This window comes from Chrysochloris asiatica, unplaced genomic scaffold (genome assembly GCF_000296735.1).
Source record: "Chrysochloris asiatica unplaced genomic scaffold, ChrAsi1.0 scaffold00158, whole genome shotgun sequence".
NCBI classification, from domain to species: Eukaryota; Metazoa; Chordata; class Mammalia; order Afrosoricida; family Chrysochloridae; genus Chrysochloris; species Chrysochloris asiatica.
This window is the reverse complement of record NW_006408676.1, coordinates 3,727,773-3,753,169: the sequence shown is the minus strand read 5'-3', so window position 1 is coordinate 3,753,169 and position 25,397 is coordinate 3,727,773. Positions and strand designations below refer to the sequence as shown.

Here is a 25,397-nt window from a genome sequence, read left to right as displayed (position 1 = left end):
AATATAAAATACAAGTTTTGATTTCTCTAGGAGACTGAGAATCATATTCATTTGGCCAGAAAAGGATAGAGTCCAGGTGAGGTAACTTCAGAACATCTGTCTCTTAAGTATTTTCTATGTGCCAAAACCTCTTTTAGGTATCTTGTATGTAATTGGTTCAATCCTTTAGAAAATTAATTTAAAAGGTGGTATTTTTTTCCCCCATCTAACCAGCAAGAAAGTTTGGGCTCAGAGAATCTGACCCTCTGCCTGAGGTCCCCTGGCTGCTAGGTGGTAGGTGGAGATTTGCATCCAGGCAAGTGGACCCCTGTCAAGCATCTATCTCCTCTACAACTGCCTTTCTTCTGCAGCCTTTCATGACAGAATCCACTTTGCATGTGTGCAGTCTTTGAAGTGGAGACTGTATTGGGAATCAGGAGGGGCCTGAGTATAATAACTTGTATCGAGTCTCTGAAAAAACAAAACAAAACACATTATGATGTGTATGTCTCAATATAGTATTTGCTGGTTTGATTTATAGTATGATATGAAGTGTGACTATAAAGTAATGAGGCTGATTTTATTGTGTGGCTGTGTGGAAATTGTTACCTTTATAGGAGTCCCAGTCTTCCTAGGAGGAAATGCTTTAATTCAGTGATGCCTTGAAATTTCCCATTATTGAAGAGTTTGGGGGCATGGAGAGAACGGGAATTATTGGGAGAGTTCTTTAGTGGGAATTGGGTTGAATCCTCTGCTGTCAGTTGCACTAAATGTCTGCACACCTCAGAGAATGTATAGCAGGTCTTTCGTTCAGCACATATATGTTAAGTGCTTGCTCTGAGCTAGACTTGCATCTGTAATAGAGAAGTTAGGGATGAGAAAAACAAATACCCTGCTGTCATGGACGTTCTTACAACTCTAATAGGAGAGAGATAATCATACACATGTGCACACACACACATACACATACAAGTACTAAGGAAAAAGAGTAAGATGTTACAATAGCTGGGTTCTCGTAGTGGTTACTAATTGGGCTGTGAACCTTAAGGCCAGAAGTTCGAAACTACCAGCTGTTCCATGGGAGAAAGATGAGGCATTCTGCTCCTCTAAAGATTTACAGCCTCGGAAACCCTGTACAGGGTCGCTATAGGTCGGAAATGACTCGATGGCACTTAACAACAACAACAACTGCTACTAGTTTAGAGCCCTGGTGTGGCACGGCAGGATAACGTGCTGGACCACAAGGTCAATTTGAATCACGAGGTCAGCAGTTCAGATCCACCAGCTGCTCCTTGGAAACCCTATACAGGGTTGCTATGGGTCAGAACCAACTCGATAGAACTTAACAGCACTACTAGTGTGGCACTGTTAGGATAAGCGTTAGACTGAAAGGTTGGATTGAACTGTAAGGTACGTGGTTCAAACCCACCAGCATCTCTTTGGAAACCCTACACAGGGTCGCTGTGAGTTGAAACCAACTCAGTAACACTTGAAAACAACAACTGGTCTCACAGGATGACTTTCTAAGTCTTAGAGAATACTTCACAGATGTCATTTTGCATTTAAATTTTGTGTGACTTATTTATTTATGGCGTGCTTATTTTATGTGTTTTCCTCCCCATTTGTTTATTTTTTTTTTATTCTGTTTAGTTTGGTTGATTTGGTCAATTGCAGTCATTTGGCATTAGGAACAGAGCAGAGCAGAAGATTTGAATGTTCACTGCTATCCTTAATTGTCACTGTACCAGTACTGATAGTAGACTTTATGTTTCTCATAATTTTATCATCTCTCATAATACTATAGCAGCTCTGTGAAGTAAATCTCATTAGCCTTGTTTACAAATGAGGAAATAAAAACTCTGAAAGGATAAGTTGTCTAAGACCACAGAGCTTGAAAATGGCAGAGCTGGCATTTGAAACCAAGAATTTAATTCATGTCCCAAAGTGGTTATTTTTACTAGTCCAGCAGATGAGTCTTAATTTGGATGGTTTGTGATGCAATCTATGATGAAAAGGTTGGAACTGACCTGAATTCTGGTTTCAACCAGCAGCTGACTAGGAAAGCCATTTAGCATGCATCTACTTTCAGGGATGCAAAAGAAGAAGGAGAAATGCGATTCTGCGTTTATATCTTGCATTGATCATGTAGCTGATTACTATGTGGTGATTGTTTTGGATTTTACTGAAGGCAACATTTTGTACATCCAGAGTACTGCATTCTGACATATGTTTCTATATTTGGAACTTCCTTGAGCTTAAAAATTCAAGCCCCTGTTAATTCTTATCTCTGTTTAGTCATGGTACGTTTCTAGTGTATTACCCTTCTATGTCCTGAGGCTTAGAAAAAGCCAACTTTTTCAAGGGGTAGGTCAGGATACCTCCTCAATAATTCCACTCCACTGGGTCCATGTTAATTTAAGAAGGTTTTTGTAGTATAAATATGCATCAAAAGCAAATTCCTTGCTTTATGTTTCTTCTTAATGCATACACAGAGCACAACTTGATATAACCCTCTCTCAGCTTGAGATAACTTTGAAAACTGAATACAGATTTCTTCATATCATTTCAGATTATCTTTGTTGGGGCAGAATTTGCCAGTATTCATTCTGATCTGAGCAGCCCCTCGATGGTAAAACAGAAGCTTATTAATATCCACATGAACGTTTTGACCCTTTAAGTTGTTGTTAAGTGCCATTAAGTTGGTTCTGACTCATAGTGATCCTGTATAGGGTTTCAGAGGAGTGATTGGTGAATTTGAACCACTGACATTGCAGTTTGAACAGAACTGTGGTCCAGTGCTTATCTTATAGCACCACACCAGTACTTCTTTGACCCTTAGATGATTTCTAATTCTAAAATAGACTCTTCTTTAAAATCAGAGAGAGGCATATCCTGTTTCCTATATTACTCACTCACTCACACACACACACACACACACACACACACACAAATGCATACACATACCCCTTGAAAATTTACCTGCCAGGCTCTGTAGAACATCTCTGTATATAGAATCAGAAAAGAACCCTGTGACCACCGCGGAATGTAGGTAGTAAGAACTAAGATTCACCGAGTACCTGCTGAGTGCTGAGCATGATGCTGATTTCTTTATGTGCAGAATTTAATACTCACAAATACTCTACAAATGCACTAGCATTATTGCTCCTTTTTTCAGATGTGTCAACTGAGGATTAGTGAAGTTAAGAGCTATTATAAAGTCACATGTACAGTAAGTGGTAGAGGTTAACTAACATGAACATCTGATTGCGTATCCAGGCTCTCTTCCTTCCCACTACACTTTGAAACAGACTTTCATTTGACTTGACTTAAATTACGGCAGATACATTACAGCGGAGCTACGTCTAAAACCCAAGTCACATGACTCACATTAAGAGTAAGTAGACAGCAGTTCTTATTTTCTTAAAAGCATAGTGATAGTTTCATGTTCTTATCCCTAAACAATTTAAAATCCTCTCTCAAAAATAGAATGATTAAGCAGGGGAAATATATTAAGAGACAAAGTAAAAGCAGAAACAATAGCTTAGAGTCTATAATGTAAACATGAGAAGGCCTGATTGTAATTTACTATTACAGATAGAGGAGCCTCTGGATCTAGATGAGGATTCCATCAGTAGAATTTCATGGATAACACTTTCTTCTACAAACACACATACACACCATTACACACACCATTTAGAGTTTTCCCATTGAAATGTTTTCAGAGTAAATGGGAATGCTGAGCTATACTTACCCCTCTATTCAATACTTTGGATACTTTATTCCACTACCAACTCAGCATCTGCAGTTCGCTGCCTCAGAGATAATATATATCTCAACTTAATTCAATTTTATAACCCTTGCCTCCTTTAATCTAGTCATTCTGGAGTCAGATACCTTGCAAAAATTAGACTAAAATTTGTTAACCAAACCCTTAGAGTCACCCTCAATCCTTTTCTTTTTCTTAATCCCAATATCCAAACTCTCAGGATTTCCTAACCACCACACTACAAGAATACATCCCTTATCGCTCCAATTCCTTCCTTTCTCAGTGTCCTACCACCATTGCATACCTGCTGTAGTCTTAACATCTTCCTTGCCTACATGCTGTATCCTAGAGTCCTTCTCTACTTGATAACAATGTTCTAAAACTCTGTCATTCAGATTAGATCATTTACCTGCTGAACGATTTCCAAAGTTGTTATACACCTTAGAATAAATTCTACACCGTTATCACCACCTCTTAAGACCAGTGTGGCCCAGACTTCTTGTTGTTTTACCTAAGCAGGCTCATTCAGTGTTGTACCTCTGCATTAGTACTTCTTTCTCACTACTTCAGTCAGACCTTCGCATTGCTGGGTCCATTGTAGCTTAAACGGTACCACTTCAAGAGGCTTTGTCTGTTTGTCCAGTGTATCACCTTTTCTAGCTCATCAGCCTTTTTAATTTTACTTTTAGCATGTTTTGTTTGTTGTAGTGAAGTGCCACTGAGTCAGTTCTGACTTAGAGTAAACCTGTATAGAGTTTCCAGTTGAGCAGCTGGCAGGTTTGAAACACCAACCTTGTGGTTCACAGTCCAGTGCTGATCCTACAGCGCCACACCAGGAGTCCATAGCACAAGCAAAATCTTTATTCTCTCTCTCCTCCCTACTTAACACTGATCAGACTCCCTTGTAGAACAATTGTTGTTGTTTTGTTAAACACCGTCAAGTTGGTTCTAACCCATAGAGACCCTTATAGGGTTTCTAAGGAGCGGCTGGTAAGCTTGAACCATCGGCCTTGTAGTTCAGACCATCCTTGAAGTCCAGCGCATTAACTCATAGCACCACACCATGACTTTCATAGAACAATAGCATATCAGAAAGTTGATATTTCTAATTTATCTCATCCCTCTAGCTCCTACATCAGTACTTGACATGAGATAGACATTTAATACATATTTACAGATCTATTGAGCAAGTTAGTAAATAAATAGATAAAAATAGTGTCCGAGTCATTTAAAAATCTCATATTTTTCTTGTTGATTTGTTTCTTTGCTTGCATGGGGCATTCCCTTTTGTGTGGGAGTGACATGCAAAAGCAGATAATACAGAGTCATAGGCCGGGTAGCTTTCACATCCCCTGCTATTGATCAGAAGCACCCATCTACACTGTAAGCAGCTACCATGTGGTGCTCTGGCTCAGAGCCAACAGCAGTCAGCTCTTACTAGTTGCAGTCATGACAACTATTTGGGTGTTGAGTGTAAGTTCCTATCCCACAAATCTTTCTCTGCCTGTTTCTTTTTCTCGGCTGCTCCTCCTCTCTGTGGAATGATCATGAACACCCCTTTGGTCAGTAGTGCTTTCCTGGATGTGACTCTAACACACTGTTGTTATGTGCCATCGAGTCGGTTCCGACCCATAGCGACCCTGTATAGGGTTTCCGAGGGTGTAAATCTTTACGGGAGTAGAAAGCCTCATCTTTCTCCCGTGGAGCAGCTGGTAGTTTCGAACCGCTGACCTTAAGGTTCGCAACCCGATTCGTAACCACTACACTACCAGAGATCCTGTAAGAGGAGTTTAATCCCTGGTCAGAGTCCATATGAAAGGGAGAAATTTATGGACACACAATCTTGTTTTAAACTAAATTGAAATGGAATAATGTGCTAATCAGACTATTACAGATGTATTTCTCAGGTGGGTTGCCTTGTTTTGTTTCACTTGCTTGTTTGGTACAAGCAAGATAACTTTTTTTCTAGGTTCCAGATGCTGCTTTCTGTTTTCAATAGACTCACCTGAATGCTGATATGAAAATTCCCAGAGTTCTTTGCACTCTTTCTTCATTCTTTATATCTGTTTTTTCCAAATCCAAGGAGGTTCCCTTTGATCAAGATTCCTGTTCTCAAGTCTTTATCATAATTACTTCTCTCTGGCATTTCTGTTCGAACAACTGCTTCTTGGTTCAGGTTCAGATTCCTCATGAGCACAATGAAATGTTCTGGAATATTCATACTTCGCAATGTTTGTCCATAGCTTGTCATGATCCACACAATTGAAAGCCTTTGCATACTCAATAAAGCACAGGTAAACATCCTTCTGATATTCTCTGCTTTCAGCCAAGATCCATCAGATATCAGCAATGATATCTCTCGTTCCACGGCCTCTTCTGAATCCAGCTTGAACCTCTGGAAGTTCTCTGTCAATGTAACCGTTTCTGTATTACCTTTAGCAAATTGTAGACTGACATAAAGATTTGCATTTATTTCTCTGGCTTATTAGACCTTGAGTTCAGCCCATGAATTCACCCAATAAGTATTGAACTAGGAACAAATCTTAGAGAAGACAATAGACAAAGCCTGTTCTCTAGGGCTTCAGATACCTTTTTTTTTGGGGGGGTGGGGGAGGGAGTGCAGGGAGACAATCTTTTAAAAAAGAGGTACTTGGTTTATTCCTTCCTCAAGAACAGAAGCTATTATGTGTTGATAAGAAATATGCCTAAGTTCTACCTATTTCTGCTGTTCTTTTTCTGCCTAAACCATTCTTTTGATACTTTCATTTCATCTTAAACAATGAGTTCATTGAGTATTTAGCAACTGACCCCATTTTGTTCTCCTGAGAACCAATAGGTACATACGTTGGGAATGTTATGTGAGTTCCTTTCAGACAGGTGGCAAAAGCCAGACCCTACCCACCACTGCTACAAACCCAACCCAGACAGGTGAGACACAAGGGAATATTTTCTTGATCTAGAACTGTGTTTAACATACAAACTCTGTATATGCATAGTCTCTCATTTTCAGCTTTTCACAGGTTGAAACCCTAAAATGCCTTTCTAGTCTAATAATTATGGACATGAGCATTTAGAAGGTTGTATGCAATGAGGACCCAATCTTGGGGACAGATGTCGTTCAAACTGGTAGGTGATGCAAGAATCAGTAGTGTGCCTGGGCTGTGAGCCCCAGCCTTTCCTATGTGCAGCATTGCTCCTCTCAGCATGATAGCTCAAGAGCTCATTAGGTTGTTCTTTGTCCTATTCCTGCCTTGATTCATTCTGCTTTTTGGAAAGGGTCTAAAATGTGCTTCACAATAATCTACATGACTAGTGATAAGAATTGTCTCTTCCTGTTGTGCTAGTTAAAAAAAAAAAAAAAAAAATTAGACCTAAAATATATGAAGATATGTCAAAAAGCATTGTTAGAAGATTATAGAAAGCTTCATTAAACAGAAATATGAAAATGTGAAGCCATGATTTGCTCAAGTAGCCCCCATATAGGTCTATCCACTTCTAATGGCAGTGTTTCCATCTCTTTAACCCTTCTCCAGAGAATTCTATGCTTTTTCATTTACACCATGTCAAAATGGCAACTTTAGCATCAGCAAAAGAATCACATCATGTTCCTTTTAAGTGTTCTTTGAGTTTTAGAACAAAAAGATGTCTGAAGGGGCAACATCAAAGCTGAAGGGTTGATGGGCTAAGGTTTTCCAAAGAAAATTTCACAGGACAGCACTGGCTACCCTGAAGGCATACGTAGGTAGGCTCATTGTCGTGTTGAAAAAAATTTTTTCTTAGTGCAATTTTCCTGGCCTGTTTCTCACCAAGATAGTTTTCCATCTTCTCAAAAATTCTTCATAATTAGATCCCGTAATCAACCTGTATCATCTGAGAAACTCTATCAAGATTACTTCATTGGAATCCCCTAGATCTGCTGCTGTAACCTTCTTCACTGACCTCTCTGAATTACAATTTAACTTGTCCAGAAAATATCCATGGATATCCTTGTATTGAACTGGCCCAGAATATAATCTTGGAAGCCACTGTTTTGATTGGACCTTTTATTTGAAGGCAGTCCAACAAACCAAGACAAGTGTATTACTAAGAACTTGTTTGCAGCCATGGTGTGGCGCTGTGGGTTAATTGATGCGCCAGACTGCAAAGCCATTTGAACTGCAAGGTCGGAGGTTCAAGCTCACCAACGGATCCTCGGAAACTCTGTACAGGGTCACTATGGGTTGGAAGCAACTCGATGGCAGTTAACAACAACAACAATGATCACAGAGATAGGTTTAATTATGCTTTGTTTGGAATGTAAGAACTGGAGTTCTAGTAACAATACTTTTTGAATTACCCTTGTATATGTGGGCCAACCATTTTACAAGAGAAGAAGGGTCAGTCTTTACTTGTGTTCAATTCCTCACAATTGAGAACAGATAGTTTATCTTTATATACCTCACCAATTAAAGTGGTAAATAATGAGCTCAATGCTGGCTTTTTAAAATAGATTTCAGTTTTGAAATTGTGCAGAGCCCAGTTGAACAAGCGGACTGAAGGAAAAACACAATAGAGCAAATGTACATGGTAACCATTAATTTAAGATACAAAGCAAGAGTCAGGCACTTAGGGAGACTTCTGCCAGGTAGAACATAACCCTGCCCAATACAGGCCCCAAAGCTTGAGCATTCAGGTTTAATGCCGGAATGTATTAATCTGAGCCCAAAGAAAATGTGCTTGGCCTCTAGGACCACCACCACATCGCTAAAGTCTCCTCTCACACCATAATGGTGCTGCCTCATGCTGTGATCGTAATGTCTTGGATGGTTTTTGTAAAAAATAATCTTCATATTTTTCAGGGCTTCAGACATTTTCCCAACCCCCAATCTGTGTGATAACGTACACCCATTATAAGCGCATGGTAAAATGGGGGCTGTTTTGCAGATTCTACAGTGTGGAGTCCAGATTTCCCAGTGTGGAAGAATGACAGGAGTGAAGGGGCACCAGTGATTCTGAGATGGGTCATCAGAGCAAGAAACTGACTCCACATGTTTGCTAAAGGCCCAGGAGCGCTCTGATATATGGACTGTAGGTTGACTAGGCAAAGTCTGGCTTAGCTACTCTAGGATGAGATTTGGCAACTTCTACATAGGCATCCAGTGGAAGGAAGGTGTCGATGTCAGTTTCAATATGCTACTCTCCCCCAGTACTGCCTCTCCAGCTCTCCTCCTCCCTGCCATGCCCAGAAAACCACAGAGCAGAGAGCAGCATAGTGTCTACTGGCTCTGGTTTCAGCGCAGTGCTGAGGCCCACAGGGTGGCCCATGGGGTTAAGAGAGCTAGTGGAGACAGGGTGAGATGCCTGGTTGCCTCCTAACATGGCTCAGAAGCCCTGGTGGGCACTGCTGGGTGCCGCGGCGTGACTCTGGTTTCGGCGCAGCGGGGGTTAAGCGGGAGCTGGGTGCGCGGCGCTTGCTCGCGGAGGTTCCCAGACAAAGTCTGCACAGGCGCGCGCTCCAGGGTCCGCGTCAGGAGAGAGTGGTGGTCAGTGATGGAGCTGCTACCATGACAACCTTGGAAGTCGGTGCCAGTGAGAGGCGGAGACTCTCCTGGGGGGAAGTCTGCATTGAGCTTGAGGGCCGCTGCTGAGCTTAGACTTGCTTCCACGTTACTACACGGTGTTGGAGCGGGAGCACCGGGCCGCCGTCCTGCGCACCAGCCCTGCCTGCGCCTGCCACCTCTCTCCTCTGTGGGCGCCAACAGCGCGGGCGCGTGGCCGGAGCCAAGCCAGACCTGATTGCTTGCGGAAGCCACCAGATCCCAAGGATCGCGGGCGTCAGTCGGTGGCATGGCCCGTGCTATGGAACTTTTTACCGCCTCTGGGTGACAGATTGGAGATTCCGGTCTTGCTCAAAAAGATATCTATGCATGCATATGTGTGCTCTAATAAAACATGTTATCCTCTCCTCGAAGCAGCCGCTTTTTATGACTTCTCCTTTATGTCAGAGACACTTGCTTTGCTTCTTTGGGTTATAAACTTTTGATGCCAAACCTCTGCAGAGCATGCCCAACTGAATCGGAGAGTAGCATCTTGAAGAGATAGGCAGAAAAAAGAGCTCTCTGTGACCTTCATCACTGCACCTTTCTTTTCCTCACCCTTCCCGCGGCCTCCTTTCTCCCCAGGGGAGCTTCCAGAGAGCTACTTTTGGATGCAGGAGGGGCACCTGGTTCTGCTAGGCTGGAAAGCTGAGACAGGATTTGAGGAAGAAATATTAGACTCCGGAGAGCCTGGACTCTTTCTTTTTCTTCCCCCTTTCTGCTTCTGGCTTGCTCCATCCCTTTCCTTTCTCCCCACACCACTTCCTGTGACCAGCTGGTGTGGGGGGACAAGGACTGTGCTGCTGCTGAGTTCTGGGAAGTTGTGTCTGTCGAGGATGGGGGTCTGTGTGTACCTGTTCCTGCCATGGAAGTGCCTCGTGGTCCTGTCTCTCAGGCTGCTGTTCCTTGTACCCACAGGAGTGCCCGTGCGCAGTGGAGATGCCACCTTCCCCAAAGCTATGGACAACGTCACGGTCCGGCAAGGGGAGAGCGCCACCCTCAGGTAGGGAGCTGCACTTCAGTGGGGAACTGTGCCCCAGGGCATTATCACATGTGTAACGGTGAAGTTGGGTGATCAGGAAGCTTGTGTGTGGCCTTGGAGTATGCTGAGGGCCCATCACAAGCCCCAGTAGTGCTCTCTTGTGATACTGTGTGGCAAGCAATATTCATTTTCCTGTACAAGAATGTCGCTTACTTGGGGTTTTTGCCGCAGTCTTCCAAGTGAACCTTGAGAGACAGGCCATGGACTTCATGCATCTATGAGACTCTGGCATGGCTAGAGTCACTTTTTTGACTAGGCACCAAAACGAGAACATGGGGGCACTGGGACTTAATACTGGGCAATAAACTGTGTTATTTGATGGTTTGGTGACTTTCATAGGCCAGCAACATGGAAGCAGGTAGCCATGATGGGCAGGCACCGGGTTATCAGAAAGATAACTCCAACTCCAGCCTCCAGAATTACTAGTGCCAGGCCCTGGCCCGTTATTAAGCAGCTCAAAAGGCAGCAATTCATGTCAACTCCTAGAGCCCCAATTATAATTTATGAGAACAGTTAAATCTTTGCAGACTTGGGCCAAGAAGAGGAAACATGTAGCTTTTATGCAACTACATCACTCTGTGTGAAAAGCACAATAGGACAGCGTTTTGCTTTTTGTTTGTTTGTTTCACCTTAATGAGTTACAGAGAATCACTTATATGCTTCAGGCACAGGGGTGGGGATTCTTGGAATATGAACCTTTGGGGATTAGGTTTGTTGCAGCAGAGACTATAATAAAAATGCAGCCACCAATTTCTACCAGCTCAGCAGATAACATCTTTTATCCCTTTAATGATGTAGTTCTGGTCTTAGGAGACAGATTCAGGGACATCCAACTTAACTATGTCTCATAATGTACACAGGATGAAAATATTTGCCCTGTCTGTGACTTTGATGACTATAGTGAAAATAAAACATTCTGCCCCGGATTCCACAACCGAATGCCTGGCTTCTCCTAGGGAGAGAATGAAGGTGGCATTCCCTTCTTGTTCTTCCTTTGGGTCCCTGGAACCTTGCCTGCATCTCGATGAACCTGTCCCTAGGGACAGAAAGATTAACAGCTATTCTTTTCTAAGCCCCAGTGTGAAGGTTGGATTCTTGCCACTTTGGGTGGTTTTCAAATGAATTTTCTTTTTAGCTAGGAAACAGGTCCCAGAGCCTTGTCTGCTGGTGCTTGGAGATCCAAGGAGAGAGAGAAAAGGCAGGGTTGAGATATTTGTTTTAGACATCATGAGGAAAAAACCTCCTGACCATGTGCATACCCTCCAAACTGTCCCAAACTGGATGTGATACAACTACTTCATTACCACAAAGGAATTTTGTCAACCCAATGAAATGACTTATGGAACTAGCGTTTCCACTGGACTAGCAAGCTCAAATATAAAAGTAGCTCACAGGCTGCAAAACACTTTAACAAAGAAGTCTTGGTGATTGTTAACACTTGTCAGGAGATGCTGCTGTTTCAACTAATCTCTCCTTTGGTTCTAGCCCACTACTGGAGGCAAAGTGACCAGGACTGAATGTGGTCTCATTGCTAAACTTTTCAAAATGATCTGGTCTTGTCCTGCCCTAGCAAGTTAAGGTTTTCAGAGACTAATGCTGTCTACTTTCTGGGATGCAGTAAGAAGATTCCACCAGCAGAGGTCCAGCTTTGATCTATCTTTTTTCAATGGGCTGCTGGCCTATTTTCATGATTTTTAATACTAATTTTTAGCAGCTGTCCTAGGAAATGGGAATTTAACTTAAAAAAAAAAAAAAGAAGAAGAAGAAGAAAATCTGAATATTTGCTTTAATATAGAGTAAACAACTTACATGTTTACTTATATTAGTTTATACCTGATTGCATGTTTTAGTGTTTTAAATCTAAGTCTATGTCTTACATTGATTTAACCTCCTCTTTTGTATATTTCCTTCTGCATAGAGAAATCTAGTACATTGTCCACATTTAAAAATAGATCTCTTTATGTTATCTTTCTTTTACTGTTCATGATCTTCTCTTTTATTTCTTGATTCTTTCATTTTAAAAATCAGTTTATCATTCTTTTCTTCCTTTCATAATTTAATTTTTATTATTACCTGATATTTTAAGGTTATGGTTTCACTGGAACCTATTGCTCTCTCTCTCACTCTCTCTCTCTCTGTATACACACACACACATATGCACATAAATCCCTAACGTGTATACCTCCTGCAATTTGGGGGTTCACAATCTTATCTTGCTTCCTATGTTTTCAACTTTCCTTTGAGTTTTTGGCTAACAGTTGGACACCCTCTAACAGAAAACTAATTTGCCTGTGAAGAAGAATGCATGTTTCTAGGCTTTGAAAGTTCATGGCTGAAATCTCAGATAAAGCTACCCAAACAAGTTTAATTTTTTTTCTGTACTATAATTCTAAAGTATGGTCACTCTTTGGTGTCCTTAAAGATATTCCGTAGGGATTCAGTGTTTAGAATGCATCCAAAAAAAAAAACAAAAACAAATTGAATGGTACCTATTCTTACCAGTTCCAGAAAGCCTGTTTGTACATCTTGAATGGATTCAAACAAGAGGGTAAAAATCTAGTAGGAAAAGCAAAAGAATTTAGAAATTCGGGTCCTCCTTTAAATTTTCCAATTAAAAAAAATTGCATAAGTTAGAGACGAATGATTTTCTACTTAGGGTTATCAGTTTTGTTATGATCGGTCTTTGATTGCATTGAGGGACATTAGAGATTTATGGGCCAATAGTAGCACTGAAGTTTTGAATGTGGAGGAAATCCATTTTATATGTGGGACAATATTATCTTCCTTATAACGACTTTAAAGGCTACTTTAAAAGCAAATTAATTATTTGAATATTCTGTTATTTTGCCTTCTTAAAAGAAAGGTGATAGGAAAAGTGAAGGTGATGTTCTAGACTGTTCCATTATCGATTCCATGAATCTGATTTGAATTCATTATTACAAATTGGGCCTCTTAGCCAGATGATTTCATTATAATTATATACTGTTAAAAATATTCTGTGCCCTTGAGATAATCTGTAAACCTGAAACCAACAATATCTCTGAAGTCATCTTTAAACAAAATAATAGTTTAGCTTAACTAAACTAGGTTAAATAGGTCTGCCTTGAGCATTATGCACTTTCAAAGACTAACTATATCGGATCAGACTGACAGCAACTCGAAAGATTAGACAGAAAACAGTGAGTATGTTAATGAGGGAGGAAACACTGAGAAACAGAGTTTGAGAACAGTTATAGAACTCCAAAGGATATAATCAATGTTACTGTATTGTACATAGAGCCACTGTTGAAATAGTATATGTTTTGCTGTGTATATTCTCAACAAGAACTACATAATAAACTTTAAGAAAAAAAATTCTCTGTGCCTGTTAGTTAGGTAAAATATGACACGTGTCTAGAAATACTGTGTCTGTTTCAATGACCATGTTGGGAGGGGAGCCCACTGTCCTAAGTGTGGCCCACAGGTTCCGTCTCAGCTGTATGGATAACCATGATTGGTGCTTTCTTATGAGCCTCAAGCTCTTTTAAATTTACTTTGGTTCATCAGCAGTGTTTATGACTGCTTTGAAGCGTGGGCAGGATAGATGGGTTCGTTCTTATAACTGTTCCATTTTGTGGGAAGTGGTCCCACCCAAATACTGTTTTTTCTCTACTGGTGGGGTATCAGTTTTGCTGATCCAGGTTTATGAATTCAGGATTATGTCTAATGATGTATCTAGAGCATCCTTATGTTTTCTTGTAGAGTTCTGTGCTAATCTATTCATAACCAAGTATTTGATCACTTACTAGCTGACAACAAATGAACTTGTTGTTGTTGTTAAGTGCTGTCAAGTCGTTTCTGATGCATAGCAAACCTAAATAGGGTTTCCTAAGAGTGGCTGATGGGTTTGAATCACCGGCCTTGAGGCTCAAACTTACCTTGCGGTCCAGTGCATTATCAGGCCTTACCATACCAGAACTCCTTACAAATGAGCAAATGGGCTTAGCAACAGGATTTTGCAAAGCAACTTAGGCAGTGGAGTTCCCAGACTCATCTTCTTGAGTGCCTGATGTTTTTTTTGTTGTTTTGTTTTGTTTTGTATTTTGCCCTCATCAGCAGCAACTTTTCCTTTAGTGTAATTTAAGAGTGTACATTAGGTAATTCACAATAAGTACAAGACTTTTGTACTAGTATTTCAGTTGCCTAATAAAGGTGTGTTTTAAGTGCAAAGGCTTTGCTCTTGGTCACTGGAGATAAAGACATCAAAGCAAATGAAAGCAGGCACAAGCCCTCAGGGGCACAAAAAGCAGTGGGACTCATCTGTCTGCGCCTTGCCACTACCTCCATGCTTTTTAAACATCCTATTGTTCCAGCTGATATACTCTCTGGGATTGGGAATTGGTGAGCCTTTTTGGAAAAGCTCATCACATCTGTCTAATATAGAACCAACTCTGAGAACCACTGCGGTAAAGTCCTTTCTTGTCCTACCACATCTGAGCGACACTGGGAAGAGTGTTTTCCAGACACTTGTGGATATCTCTTGGAAAGTTATAGGAAGTCCTATGAAGAAGAGCCTCGTTCCTAGTTATTATAGGTCATTTATTTGCTTTTTGAACCCTGCTCACCCAGGTTGCAAGGAGTATTTAGATAAGGCTTACCCTCAACATTCCTGACTCCCATTTAAGAGTCTTCATAAAGTTTTTACATGCTTACATCCCATGTTCCTGATGCTGCAGAAAGAGCTTGGGCTCAGTAACCCTAATGCGTGGGTTTGAGTCTTTGTTCCACCTTTCACTGATTATCTGGCCTTTAGCACATTGCTTAAATCTTTTGAATGTCAGATCCATTATGCCTTTGGTGTTCTTAAGTACCATCGAGTCGGTTCTGACCCATAGCAACACTGTATAAAGTTTCCAAGGAGTGGCTAGTGAGCTTGAACCACTGACCTTGCAGATCAAACAGACTTTACAGTCCAGCACATTAACCCACAGCGCCACACCAGGACTCCATTATACATGAGAACAATATTTGCACATATGGCATCAGGTGAGATGGATTCTGTGACATTATTCATTACATAAGGATGCCTGGTGGTGCTGTGGGTTAGGCATTGGACCATTCCATTGGGAAAAGGTGAGCCTGTCTGCTCTCATCAAGGTTTACAATTTCAGAAACCCTACACAGGGTCACTCTGAGTCAGAATTGACTTGATGGCAGTGGGTGGATCATTCTTTGACCTGGAACACAACGTATCCATGCAAGGTGCTCATGGTGTTAAATGGATCTCTTCAGACAACATGTTGTTAAGTGCTGTCAAGTCAGTTCTGACTCAGAGACACTGTATAGGATTTCCAAGGAGAGTGGCTAGTGGGTTTGAACTGCCACCTTGTGGTTCAAATCAACCTTGCAGTCTAGTATTTAGCCTATGTTGTTGTTAAGTGCCATTGAGTCGATTCTGACCCATACTGACCCTGTATAGGGTTTCCAAGGAATAGCTGATGAACTTGAGCCACCAACCTTCCAGTTCAAATGACTTTGCAGTCTGATGCATTAGCTAACAGCACCACACCAGGACTCCCTATGTTGTTGTTGTTGTTGTTAAAGTGCCGTCGAGTTGGTTCCGACCCATAGCGACCCTGAACAGGGTTTCAAAGGCTGTAAATCTTTATGGGAACAGAATGCATCATCTTTCTCCCGCGGAGCAGCTGGTAGTTTCGAACTGCTGACTTTGTGGTTCACAGCCCGATTCGTAAATCCCCATAATGCTCTAAATCTTTACCAGTTCTTATCTGCTTCATTCTTTACCCCTACTCTTACAGTTTCCCGTTCCACTCAGCATCCTGCTTTCTGCTGGTAGTCAACACCTACCCTAACCTGACTTCTGCTGATACTTGACAGACATACACATTTTGGACCTGTTTTTATTTTAGACTAACTTTCCAGAGACTGAGAGTCATGTCTTATAGATTGACGACAGATATTATTGTCCTGGTGTGACTGTAGGATTAGTACTGGGTCTGTGTAAATACAAGGTCTGCAGTTCAAACCCACCAGCTGCTCCTTGGAAACTCTCTACAGGGTTGCTATGAGTCATAACTGACTCGACAGCACTTAACAATAACAGCAACACAGATACGTGGTGGGTGCTAAGGATTAAAACACTAAGTATTGTTGAATGCTTAAATGCATCTGTAAGGACTAAATGCTAACAGTGCTTACCAAAAGGTCATCAGTTCAAACGCACCAGCTGGCCTCAGAAACCTCACACAGGGTCGCTTTGAGTTGGAACTGACTCCACAGCATGCAACAATGGCAGCAATTACAACTGGCTTTAATTTCGTGATGTATTATCAGGTTTATAGCAATGAAGTGCTTTTATCTGAATGGGCATTTCAGCACAAAAGTGGGTAAAGAATTGAAATCACTGGTGAAAAGGGATAGTTGACTCAACTAATTGCTGGAATCTGATTTGAAACTATGAAAAAGGCTTCACTATCCTGAGGGCAAGACAACCAGCAGGGCAGCAGAGTTAAGAGGCGTTTTAACAGCAATAAACCAACACCTTGGGAACACCTGTTTGCAGAGATTTACCTTGCCTTGTCTGTGAGGAGTTACAGAGAGCAAGACAGTAGAGGCAAACAGGCTACCTAATGAGTCCACCTGGGCTGTTGGTGCGTCCTGGATGGCAGCTTTGCCATAGGCTTCATCAAGGGCTTTCTTGATTCTGTCACAGTTTCTAACATCACTTTCTGGTAGGAGTGTGTCACAGTCCCCACCCAACATATAACATGCCCTTCTTTCAAAGCTAGGATGGAAGAAAGATGAAAGATGAAGTAGAGAATTTCAAGATACATTCGCTGTACTTTTTTGGATTGTTCTGGAAAACTCCGCTGCTCTCAGATATCTAAGGCCATTTGCTTACTCTTTGACTTTTAAGTGAATTTGGCCCTTGGGTTCAGTTTAGTCTGTCTTTCTCATTTCCTTGTCCTCCAGCTTCCAAAGGAGAACTCTGCCCTTGGGACGCTGACTGTGCTTGCTGCATGCAGGCTCTAGGGGAGTCTGTGAGCAGGGTAGACCGGCAGCTTGCTATAGTCTGATGGATCTTACACTGGGTGTAGTACAGAGAAGGAGTAGAGCTGGTTTTATTTGACCTTCCCAGGGGAGGACTTTTTAAATTACATATTAGCAGGAAACAGTCTTTAGAGTCATGAGATTAGAAAAGAGAAGTTTGACCCAAAGTTTCTATACAGCTTGCAAAAATTTACATTAACTATCAAATTAGGAAGTGAGGGTTAACCTTTCTAAATTTCTTTTTAATACAATAAGAAAGCATCAGATTATTTCAAGTTTGACTGTTGATATATTATTTGTTGTAATGGAAGATGCTTTTGTTGATACTGGATTTAGCAAAAATTAGACCTAAAGTTTGCATGTGGTGTGTTTTTAATGAAACGGCTCTGTTCTATTTATCATGGTCCATTTTCTGTCCGGTCTAATCTTCCAACAAATTACTTCTTAATAGTTTATCTTCTTTAAGAAGTGACAACTGAAGTTGTGAGATCTCTGTTCCTTAGCACTACCTATCTAGAACTATGTGTCATTTCTCTGATGGAGAAGGTTACAGACATGGAAAGGTAAAGCCCCATGCCATTCATCTAGAGGATAACACTGTGAACCCTTTAATGAAATGTGCACAGAACGGTGTTCTTTAAAGACAAATAAAAACTCTACCATTTATTATCTTCCTTGTACTAAATGCCAGGTCAATTACCTATCATTTAATTTACTTTTCAGAATACTGAGACTCTTTTGCTTCTTCTAGATTTTATAGTGTTCCCTTCACCTCCCATGACCTTGCCTGTCCCACACATACCTCCAGACATAGAGAAATAGAGATACATGTGCTGCAAGTAGAACAAAGAATAAAATGCTTTCTGTTACCTGGATATACACTTTACCAAAGGTCAGGAAACCAGCTGTTCAGCTGAGGGCTATAGCTGTCAGCTGCCTACCTTTAGAAGTCTCCATTGTTTTGCTCACTCATCCTCCAGTAAGTGTTGGTCTGCATTCTGGGACTAAAAATGATGAACATTGCAAGCAGATGCACAGAACAACTGCCAACATAGTGTCCAATGAACTGCCAAAGTGATTGTTATTGATCTTCTCTTTTGAACTGTTCTCAATATGGTGGCCTTCTAGGATTAACACTGGATGGACTGTGAACCACAAGGTTGGCAGTTCAAACCCACCGGCCACTCTGCAGGAGAAAGATGAGGCTTCCTGTTCCTATAAAGTGTCTCCAAATCCCTATACAGCACCTAGCAACAACAACAACTGTTGTGCTATTCTGTTAAGTGACCTTCCAGAACAAAATACAGTATCTCAAAGGAACACACAAATTAAAACAAACCAAGCAAGTGATTGGTTGATGAAACAAGGCTATGTCAGAGCTATTTACATGAGAATTGTGAGGGAAACAGTGATACCATATGCAGTGAATAGAAGTCAGTTTTTAAAGCCCCCAAAATATATCATTTCATGACCCCCACATATTTTAATTTAAGCCATTAAGCTTGTGAAAATAGAAAGCTACAGGTCTTCAACTCAATTTGTCCCTGACTCTTACCCTGGAGAAAATCATCTGATCCATTTGGCCTCCTCTTCCCTGGAGACAGTCCATTTATCTTAAATCATAAAGATGCTGAAGGACTTGACCTGGCTACCCTTAAAAGTGCTGATCAATAAAATTTTGAGAAAATAATTTTGGATATTAAACATTTTCAGTGGGTCTTGAGATTTATGGTGTATTGATGAACCAAGTTTCCATTGCATGATGCGAACAAAGAATGCTTTAAGTGGTTGTTAAGTTTTCTGGCTAGTCCACAAAAGATAATTTAACTCATAATTACCCAAAATGCTATATACCAGTAATGAAGAATAATAGAAAACAACATTGTCACAGAAGAAGTAATTACACAAAAGAGAAACAAACAAAAAAAAAAGCTGAATATGATAATTTTCTGTTTATTGTGAATGACAATACTGAAGAAAAGTGGATGTAATTAGAAGAACATAATGTGGGAACAATTTCTGAAAGATACTTCTGAGTACTTCGAAAAGTTTTGAAGTTGGTAGTATTGTGTCTAATTCAATTTAAAAAGGCATAGTCCCCTTTTATATGATTCGAGCATGCATTTGTCACTATTTTGATAATGGGGAATCTTTTCATAAACACAGACGAAGAGAGAAAAATAAGGGGAGTGAAAGACAGGTAAATGAGAGTAGGAGAGAGATTTTCCATAGGTATAAATTATGGATTGAAGGGAGGAAAAGAAAAGGACTAAAGAAGGGAAAGAATTATGTTCATGTGAACAACTACAAAAAACAACAACAACAACAACAAAACACCATAATGTAGGATTACTGAGTCATCCAAGGTGGAATAAAAAGGAAGAAAGAAAATGATTGACAGGAGTCGCTGGAGTTTACCTGCCTAGGGTCTGGTAAGCATTGCCTACATCTGACTTTTATAGCCATGAGCCCAATGTATACCAGGCCCAGGAAAGACCCGTTTAGATGAAGTTCCCACATCCTGCTTAACTCTGGCATTTTCTGAACCCCAGTTCTCAAATGCCTTGCAACTATAGTTCCTAAGTCCTAGTCTATGTCTTGTTGATCTGTGTTGGACCTACCCCAGCACCTGGCTACCAGGAACCCTGCCTTGCTCTTGCCAGGATCTCCACAAGCCTGCCCTAGATCCCATTATTCTCAACTTGGTGGAACATGGACTTTACAATGTTTATTGCTTATAGGTAACTAATTGGAAAGTCTAGGCCACATGATGCTTTCTCCATCTCCCTTGTTCCTTGGTAGTGAAACAGTGATTCTCAGCCATTCTGGGAGATAGAACATGCTGTGTCAAATATTGCTCATCTTCAGTACCTGTTGATACCATCACAACATAGGGCTCTTGTAATCTACTTAGAACATCCCCTGATGCGTAAAAGGAGGGAAAGGCAATGTGCAGGCCAAACTTTCTATGTAAAAGGAACTGATTTAGTCTGGGAGTCTAGAGTTGCCATACTCACATAGTGATGATGCTTGTCATAAAGTCCATTGTGTGCGGGAAGGGAATTTGTTGCTATCGTTGGTTGCTGAGGTGGTAGTGTGCAATAGCGGCCCTGTCTAGGGTTTCAAAGGCTGTAAATCTTTATGGGAACAGAAAGGCTCACTTTTCTCCCAAGGAGCAACTGATATATTGAACTGATGTTTGTTTGTTTGCTTGTTTTCCCGATTGTCAGTTTATTGTTCCTCCCAAGTTCAGTGTGGTCAAGAGGAGGCTGGCCCTTCTCAGCTGGTGGAAAGCCAGGAAAGGGGAAATAAAACCAGTCATCCTGAACTGTGGGTCCTGGTCTCCTGGGGGGGGGGGGGGTGACTGTGTGTGTCACCAAGCTCAGGTCTCCTAGGGGGAATAAATGTGTGTGCTTCCAAACCCAAGGTCTCCAAGGGTGGACTCTGTATGTGTGCTCAAACCCAGGGTTGCTAAAGGGGTGGGTGTGTGTGCCCAAAGCCAAGGCTACAATGGAAGAGGGTGAGCCTGGCTGAGGGGGAGCAGAGCCCAGGAGAAAGTTTTACTCCCTCCTCACTCACCACTAACACGGGAGGGGATCCCGAGAAGGTAGCTTGGGAACTTTAAAGCTGACATGCACCCCATGACAGGGTTTCCAAGGCTGTAAATCTTTACGGGAACAGAAAGTCTCATCTTTCTCCTGCAGAACAGCTGGCAGTTTTCAATGGCTGACCTTGAGGTTAGCAGCCTAACTTGTAACCACTACACAACCAAAGCTCCTTAGTTGCTGAGGAGTCGACTCGAATTCATACAAGCTTTTTAATAACAGAACCAGGGCAGATTAAGCATGTAAAGGACCCTGCTTCTGCTTATCCAAGCATTTGAATGTTGCTTCCATGAATATTGACTGTTGGTCCAAGTCATTAGCAACTTCAGTTTCTTCTCTATTTTTCATGAACATGTATAAATTACAGCATGTAATTTGTTGTTGTTGACATGTGCCATGGAGTCAGTTCTGACTCATAGCGACCCTGTACATGGTTTCCGAGGCTATAAATCTTTATGGGAGCAGAAAGCCTTATCTTTCTCCTGTGGAACAGCTGGTAGTTTCGAACTGCTGACCATGCAATTAGCAGCCCAATTCGTAACCACTACGCTACCATGTAATTATGGTATATAAATGTATATTGCACTATGTCTTCTCCTAGAGTCCAGGTGTGGCACTGCAGGATAGATAATACACTGTACCACAAAATCAGTTTGAACTGCAAGATGGACAGTTCAAACATATGAGTCACTCCTTGGAAACACTTTACAGGGTCACTATGAGTCAGAACCTACTCAATGACACTTAGCAACAACAATGACATGCCTTCTCTTGAAATCCAGATGTGGTACTGGACAATAAACACTAAAGTCCTAAGTACAAGGTCAGCAGTTCACATCCACCAGTTACTCCTTGGAAGCCCTATATAAGCCCATGTCTTCTCCTAGGAAGTCCTACTGGCACTGTAGGATAAGTATTGGACTGCTAACCACAAGATCAGTAGTTCAAATACATCAGTGTTGCTCCTTGGGAGAAAGATTTATAGCCTTTGAAATCCTAGACAGGGTTGCTGTGAGTTGGAAACAACTCAACAGCACCTAATAACAAAACCAATAATATCTTCTCTGAAGGCTTTGGTGGTTCAGTTGTAGCATTCTCACCATCTATGTGGGAAACCTCATGTGTAGTCACACTTCATCTATTAGTGGAGGCTCACATGTTAAGATGCTGAACAGTTTTCAGTGGTGCTTCCAGACTAAGATGGACTAAGGAGAAATGCCTGGTAATCTACTTCCAAAAATGAACCAATGAAAATCCTATGTAGCTCAGTGACCTTATCTCCATGGGGATGGTACAGGATCTGCAGTGTTTTAGTTAGTTGTGGACGTGGTTGCCATGGTTTGGGATGTGACTCAAAGACAGCAAAATATAACACATGCTTTCTTCTGGTCATCTCTCAAAATATACTTCTTCCATTTGTTCTTATTGCTTCTCCCACCCCCTTTGTTAAATTATTTAATATCCTCAATGTATGTCTGTGTCTCCAGTGTCTAATGCAAGGTCTAAAAGATAGTAGGTGCTTAAAGTTTGTAAAAAGGATGAATGTGTCTTCTTTATTTCTATCTTTCTTTTTCTCTTCCTCTTACACACACACACACACACATTCACACACACCTTTGCATACATATGTATGCTTTTGCTAATGTAGATATTTTTACTCATATTGAAGTAATTGAGAAGTTCCTGAAATTTCTGCCAGAGTCTGGCATCTGAATTCTGGTTGAGATAACAAGCTGTTTTCAAATAGTAGATATTTAACTTGTCCTATCTCCTCCTGCTTATGGTAATTACAGTATTTGCTCTGTTTTAGAATTGGCAAGTCAATGGGTGCTTATTGAGATATGAGAAAAAGTATAACCTCTATCAAAAAGTTAAGGGAACAGACCTGAGAGGCAAAAAGACTGTCTCAGATACCCACTCTGGTAATTGTTTGTTGTATGTGGTTGGACAAGTGACTAAAATTATCAATGCTTCTCTTACCTAGTTTAAAAAAGGGATGCTAGATTTGTAAAGAGCTTAGATTAAAGCCTACCAATAGATCTTTGTTGTAGATAAGTGTCTAGTTCCTTCCAACTCACAGGGAGCTCACAATAGATCATTGTTGTTGTTAGGTGCTGATTCCTTTTAACTCATAGTGACACTGTGCACAACAACAACAAAAAACAACAACTCTGCCCAGTCTTATGCCACCCTCACAATTGTTATGTTTTGAGTCCATTGTTGTCATTTCTGTTTCCTTATATCTCATTGAGGCTCTTCCTCTTTTTTTCCCTGACCCTCCATTTTACTAAGCATGATGTCCTTCTCCAGGGCCTGGTCCCTCCTGACATCATGTCCAAGTCTTGCCAGACTCACTTCTGAGGAACATTCTAGCTGTACTTCGTTCAAGACAACTTTGTTTGTTCTAAAAAAAAACAAACAGTGTCTTCTTCTGGAAGTCCATGGTACTTTCAATATTCCTCACTAGCAACATAGTTCAAATATATCAATTCTTATGTTGTCATCCTTATTTGTTGTCCATCTTTCCTTTTCAGTTTCTACCCGCAAGGTTGTATCATTTGTTAATGAGTCTTCCTGATAACACATTCTTCTTTATATAATCCAGTTTCTTGGGTTATTTGCTCAGCATATGAAATGAATGAGTATGGTAAAAGGAGATAACACTGACACACACCTTTCCTGATTTTAAAGCATTCAGTATCTCCTTTTGTTCAAACAACTGCCTCTTGGTCTATGCACAGATTCCTCATGAGTGCAATAAAGTGTTACTGAATACCCATTCTTTGCAATGTTATGCAGAATTCGCCGCCTAGTCAATAAGGCACAAATAAACATATTCCTAGAATTCTCCACTCTTCGTCAAAATCCATATGGCATCAACAGTAATATGCCTTGGTCTGCATCCTCTTCTGAATCCAGCTTGAATTTCTGGCAGCTCCCTGTTGATGTACTGCTGTAATCATTTTTGAATTATCTTAAGCAAAATTTTACTTGCGTATAATATTAATGTTGATGATTTCTGCATTCCATTGGATCACTGTATCCAACCCCATGCAATCACTGATGTCCTTTATGACACCATAGAAAGAGGTCTTCCGTTTTCACCACTATCATTTCCTCTACACAGAGAGACACACTAATAGTTGTACCTTAGATGACTACTCATGAACTTTTAAGACCCACATTGCTGTTCACCAAAGTAGATTGTAGAGCATTGTCTTGTTGGACTATGTTATGCAGTTGATCATGATGTCTCCTAAGGACTATGGTCCTGATCTCCCAGACGGAACAACTCCTTCCCTCAGGGGGATTGGTAATGTGTGAAAAGTTGCTCCCTATATATTCCACCATATTCATGGATACATTTGAAGCAAAGGTAAATGTCCACGTAGAGATATCCTCTGTCTAACTTTTATACAGAGTCCTGGTGTGGTGCTGTGGGCTAATGCTTCAGACTGCAAAGTCATTTGAACTGCAAGGTCAGTGGTTCAAGCTCACCAACTGCTCCTTGAAAACCCTATACAGGGTCGCTATGGGTTGGAATCGACTTGACGACACTTAACAACAGCAACAACCTTTATATAGAGTCCTGGTGTGGCGCTGTGGATCAATGTGCCAGACTGTAGAGCCTTTTGAAATGCAAGGTCGGTGGTTCAAGCTCATCAGCTTCTCCTTGGAAACCCTGTATAGGGTCAGTATGGATCAGAACCAACTCTACGGTGCTTAACAATAACAACAATCTTTATATGGAAGCATGGTGCCTCCACAGGGTAGGCACTAGACTGCGTGCCACAGAGTAAGGTGTTTGAGTCCACCCACTGCTCCAGGAGAGAACTATGAGGCTTTCTGCTCCCCTGAAGATTTATAGCCTTGTAAATCCTAAACAGGGTCGTTGTTTAAGGCACTTAACAACAGTAATAACAACCTTTATATATTTGTAAGTGTACTCCAACTCTCCTCCTACACCTATTCACTCTATGTAGCTACCCAATTTGTTGTTAAATGCCATCAAGTGTTCAATATAGTGACCCTGAATAGGACTTTCAAGGAGTGGCTACAGGTTTTGAACTATATACCTTGCAGTTAGCAGTCCAGTGTTTATCCTACAGTGCCACACCAGGACCCTGTTTCTGTAGAGTTCTTTATATAACAAGATTTACCTCTGTTCCCTTTAACTTTTACACTCTTCCCCATGTCTTCCTCTTCTTCATCATTCTTCTGTCAGTATCCCTATTGTTGTAGATTGTCTTCCCCTTCAACAAAATTAACACATAAGTCAATGAATTCTTCCCCATTCTTTCTCACCCCTTATAACCATAAAAGAACATTTCTTTTAGGGTGAAATCCTTTTCATGAGTTTTTATAACAGTGGTTTCATG

General features: G+C 41.0%; 1 protein-coding gene across 4 annotated transcripts in view; it reads left to right on the top strand.

The window, feature by feature from the left end:
* LOC102835002 (opioid-binding protein/cell adhesion molecule-like) overlaps positions 1 to 25,397 on the top strand; it is a 2,270,024-nt gene that overhangs the window by 1,111,850 nt on the left and 1,132,777 nt on the right. The window contains exon 2 of one of the 4 annotated variants that reach the window (XM_006871004.1): positions 10,240 to 10,324. In XM_006871004.1, coding sequence (XP_006871066.1) covers positions 10,240 to 10,324 — 85 coding nt within the window. Of the gene's footprint in view, positions 1 to 9,584; positions 10,325 to 25,397 lie in introns of those variants that run through there. The other 3 variants (XM_006871001.1, XM_006871003.1, XM_006871002.1) reach the window with 3 other exon arrangements.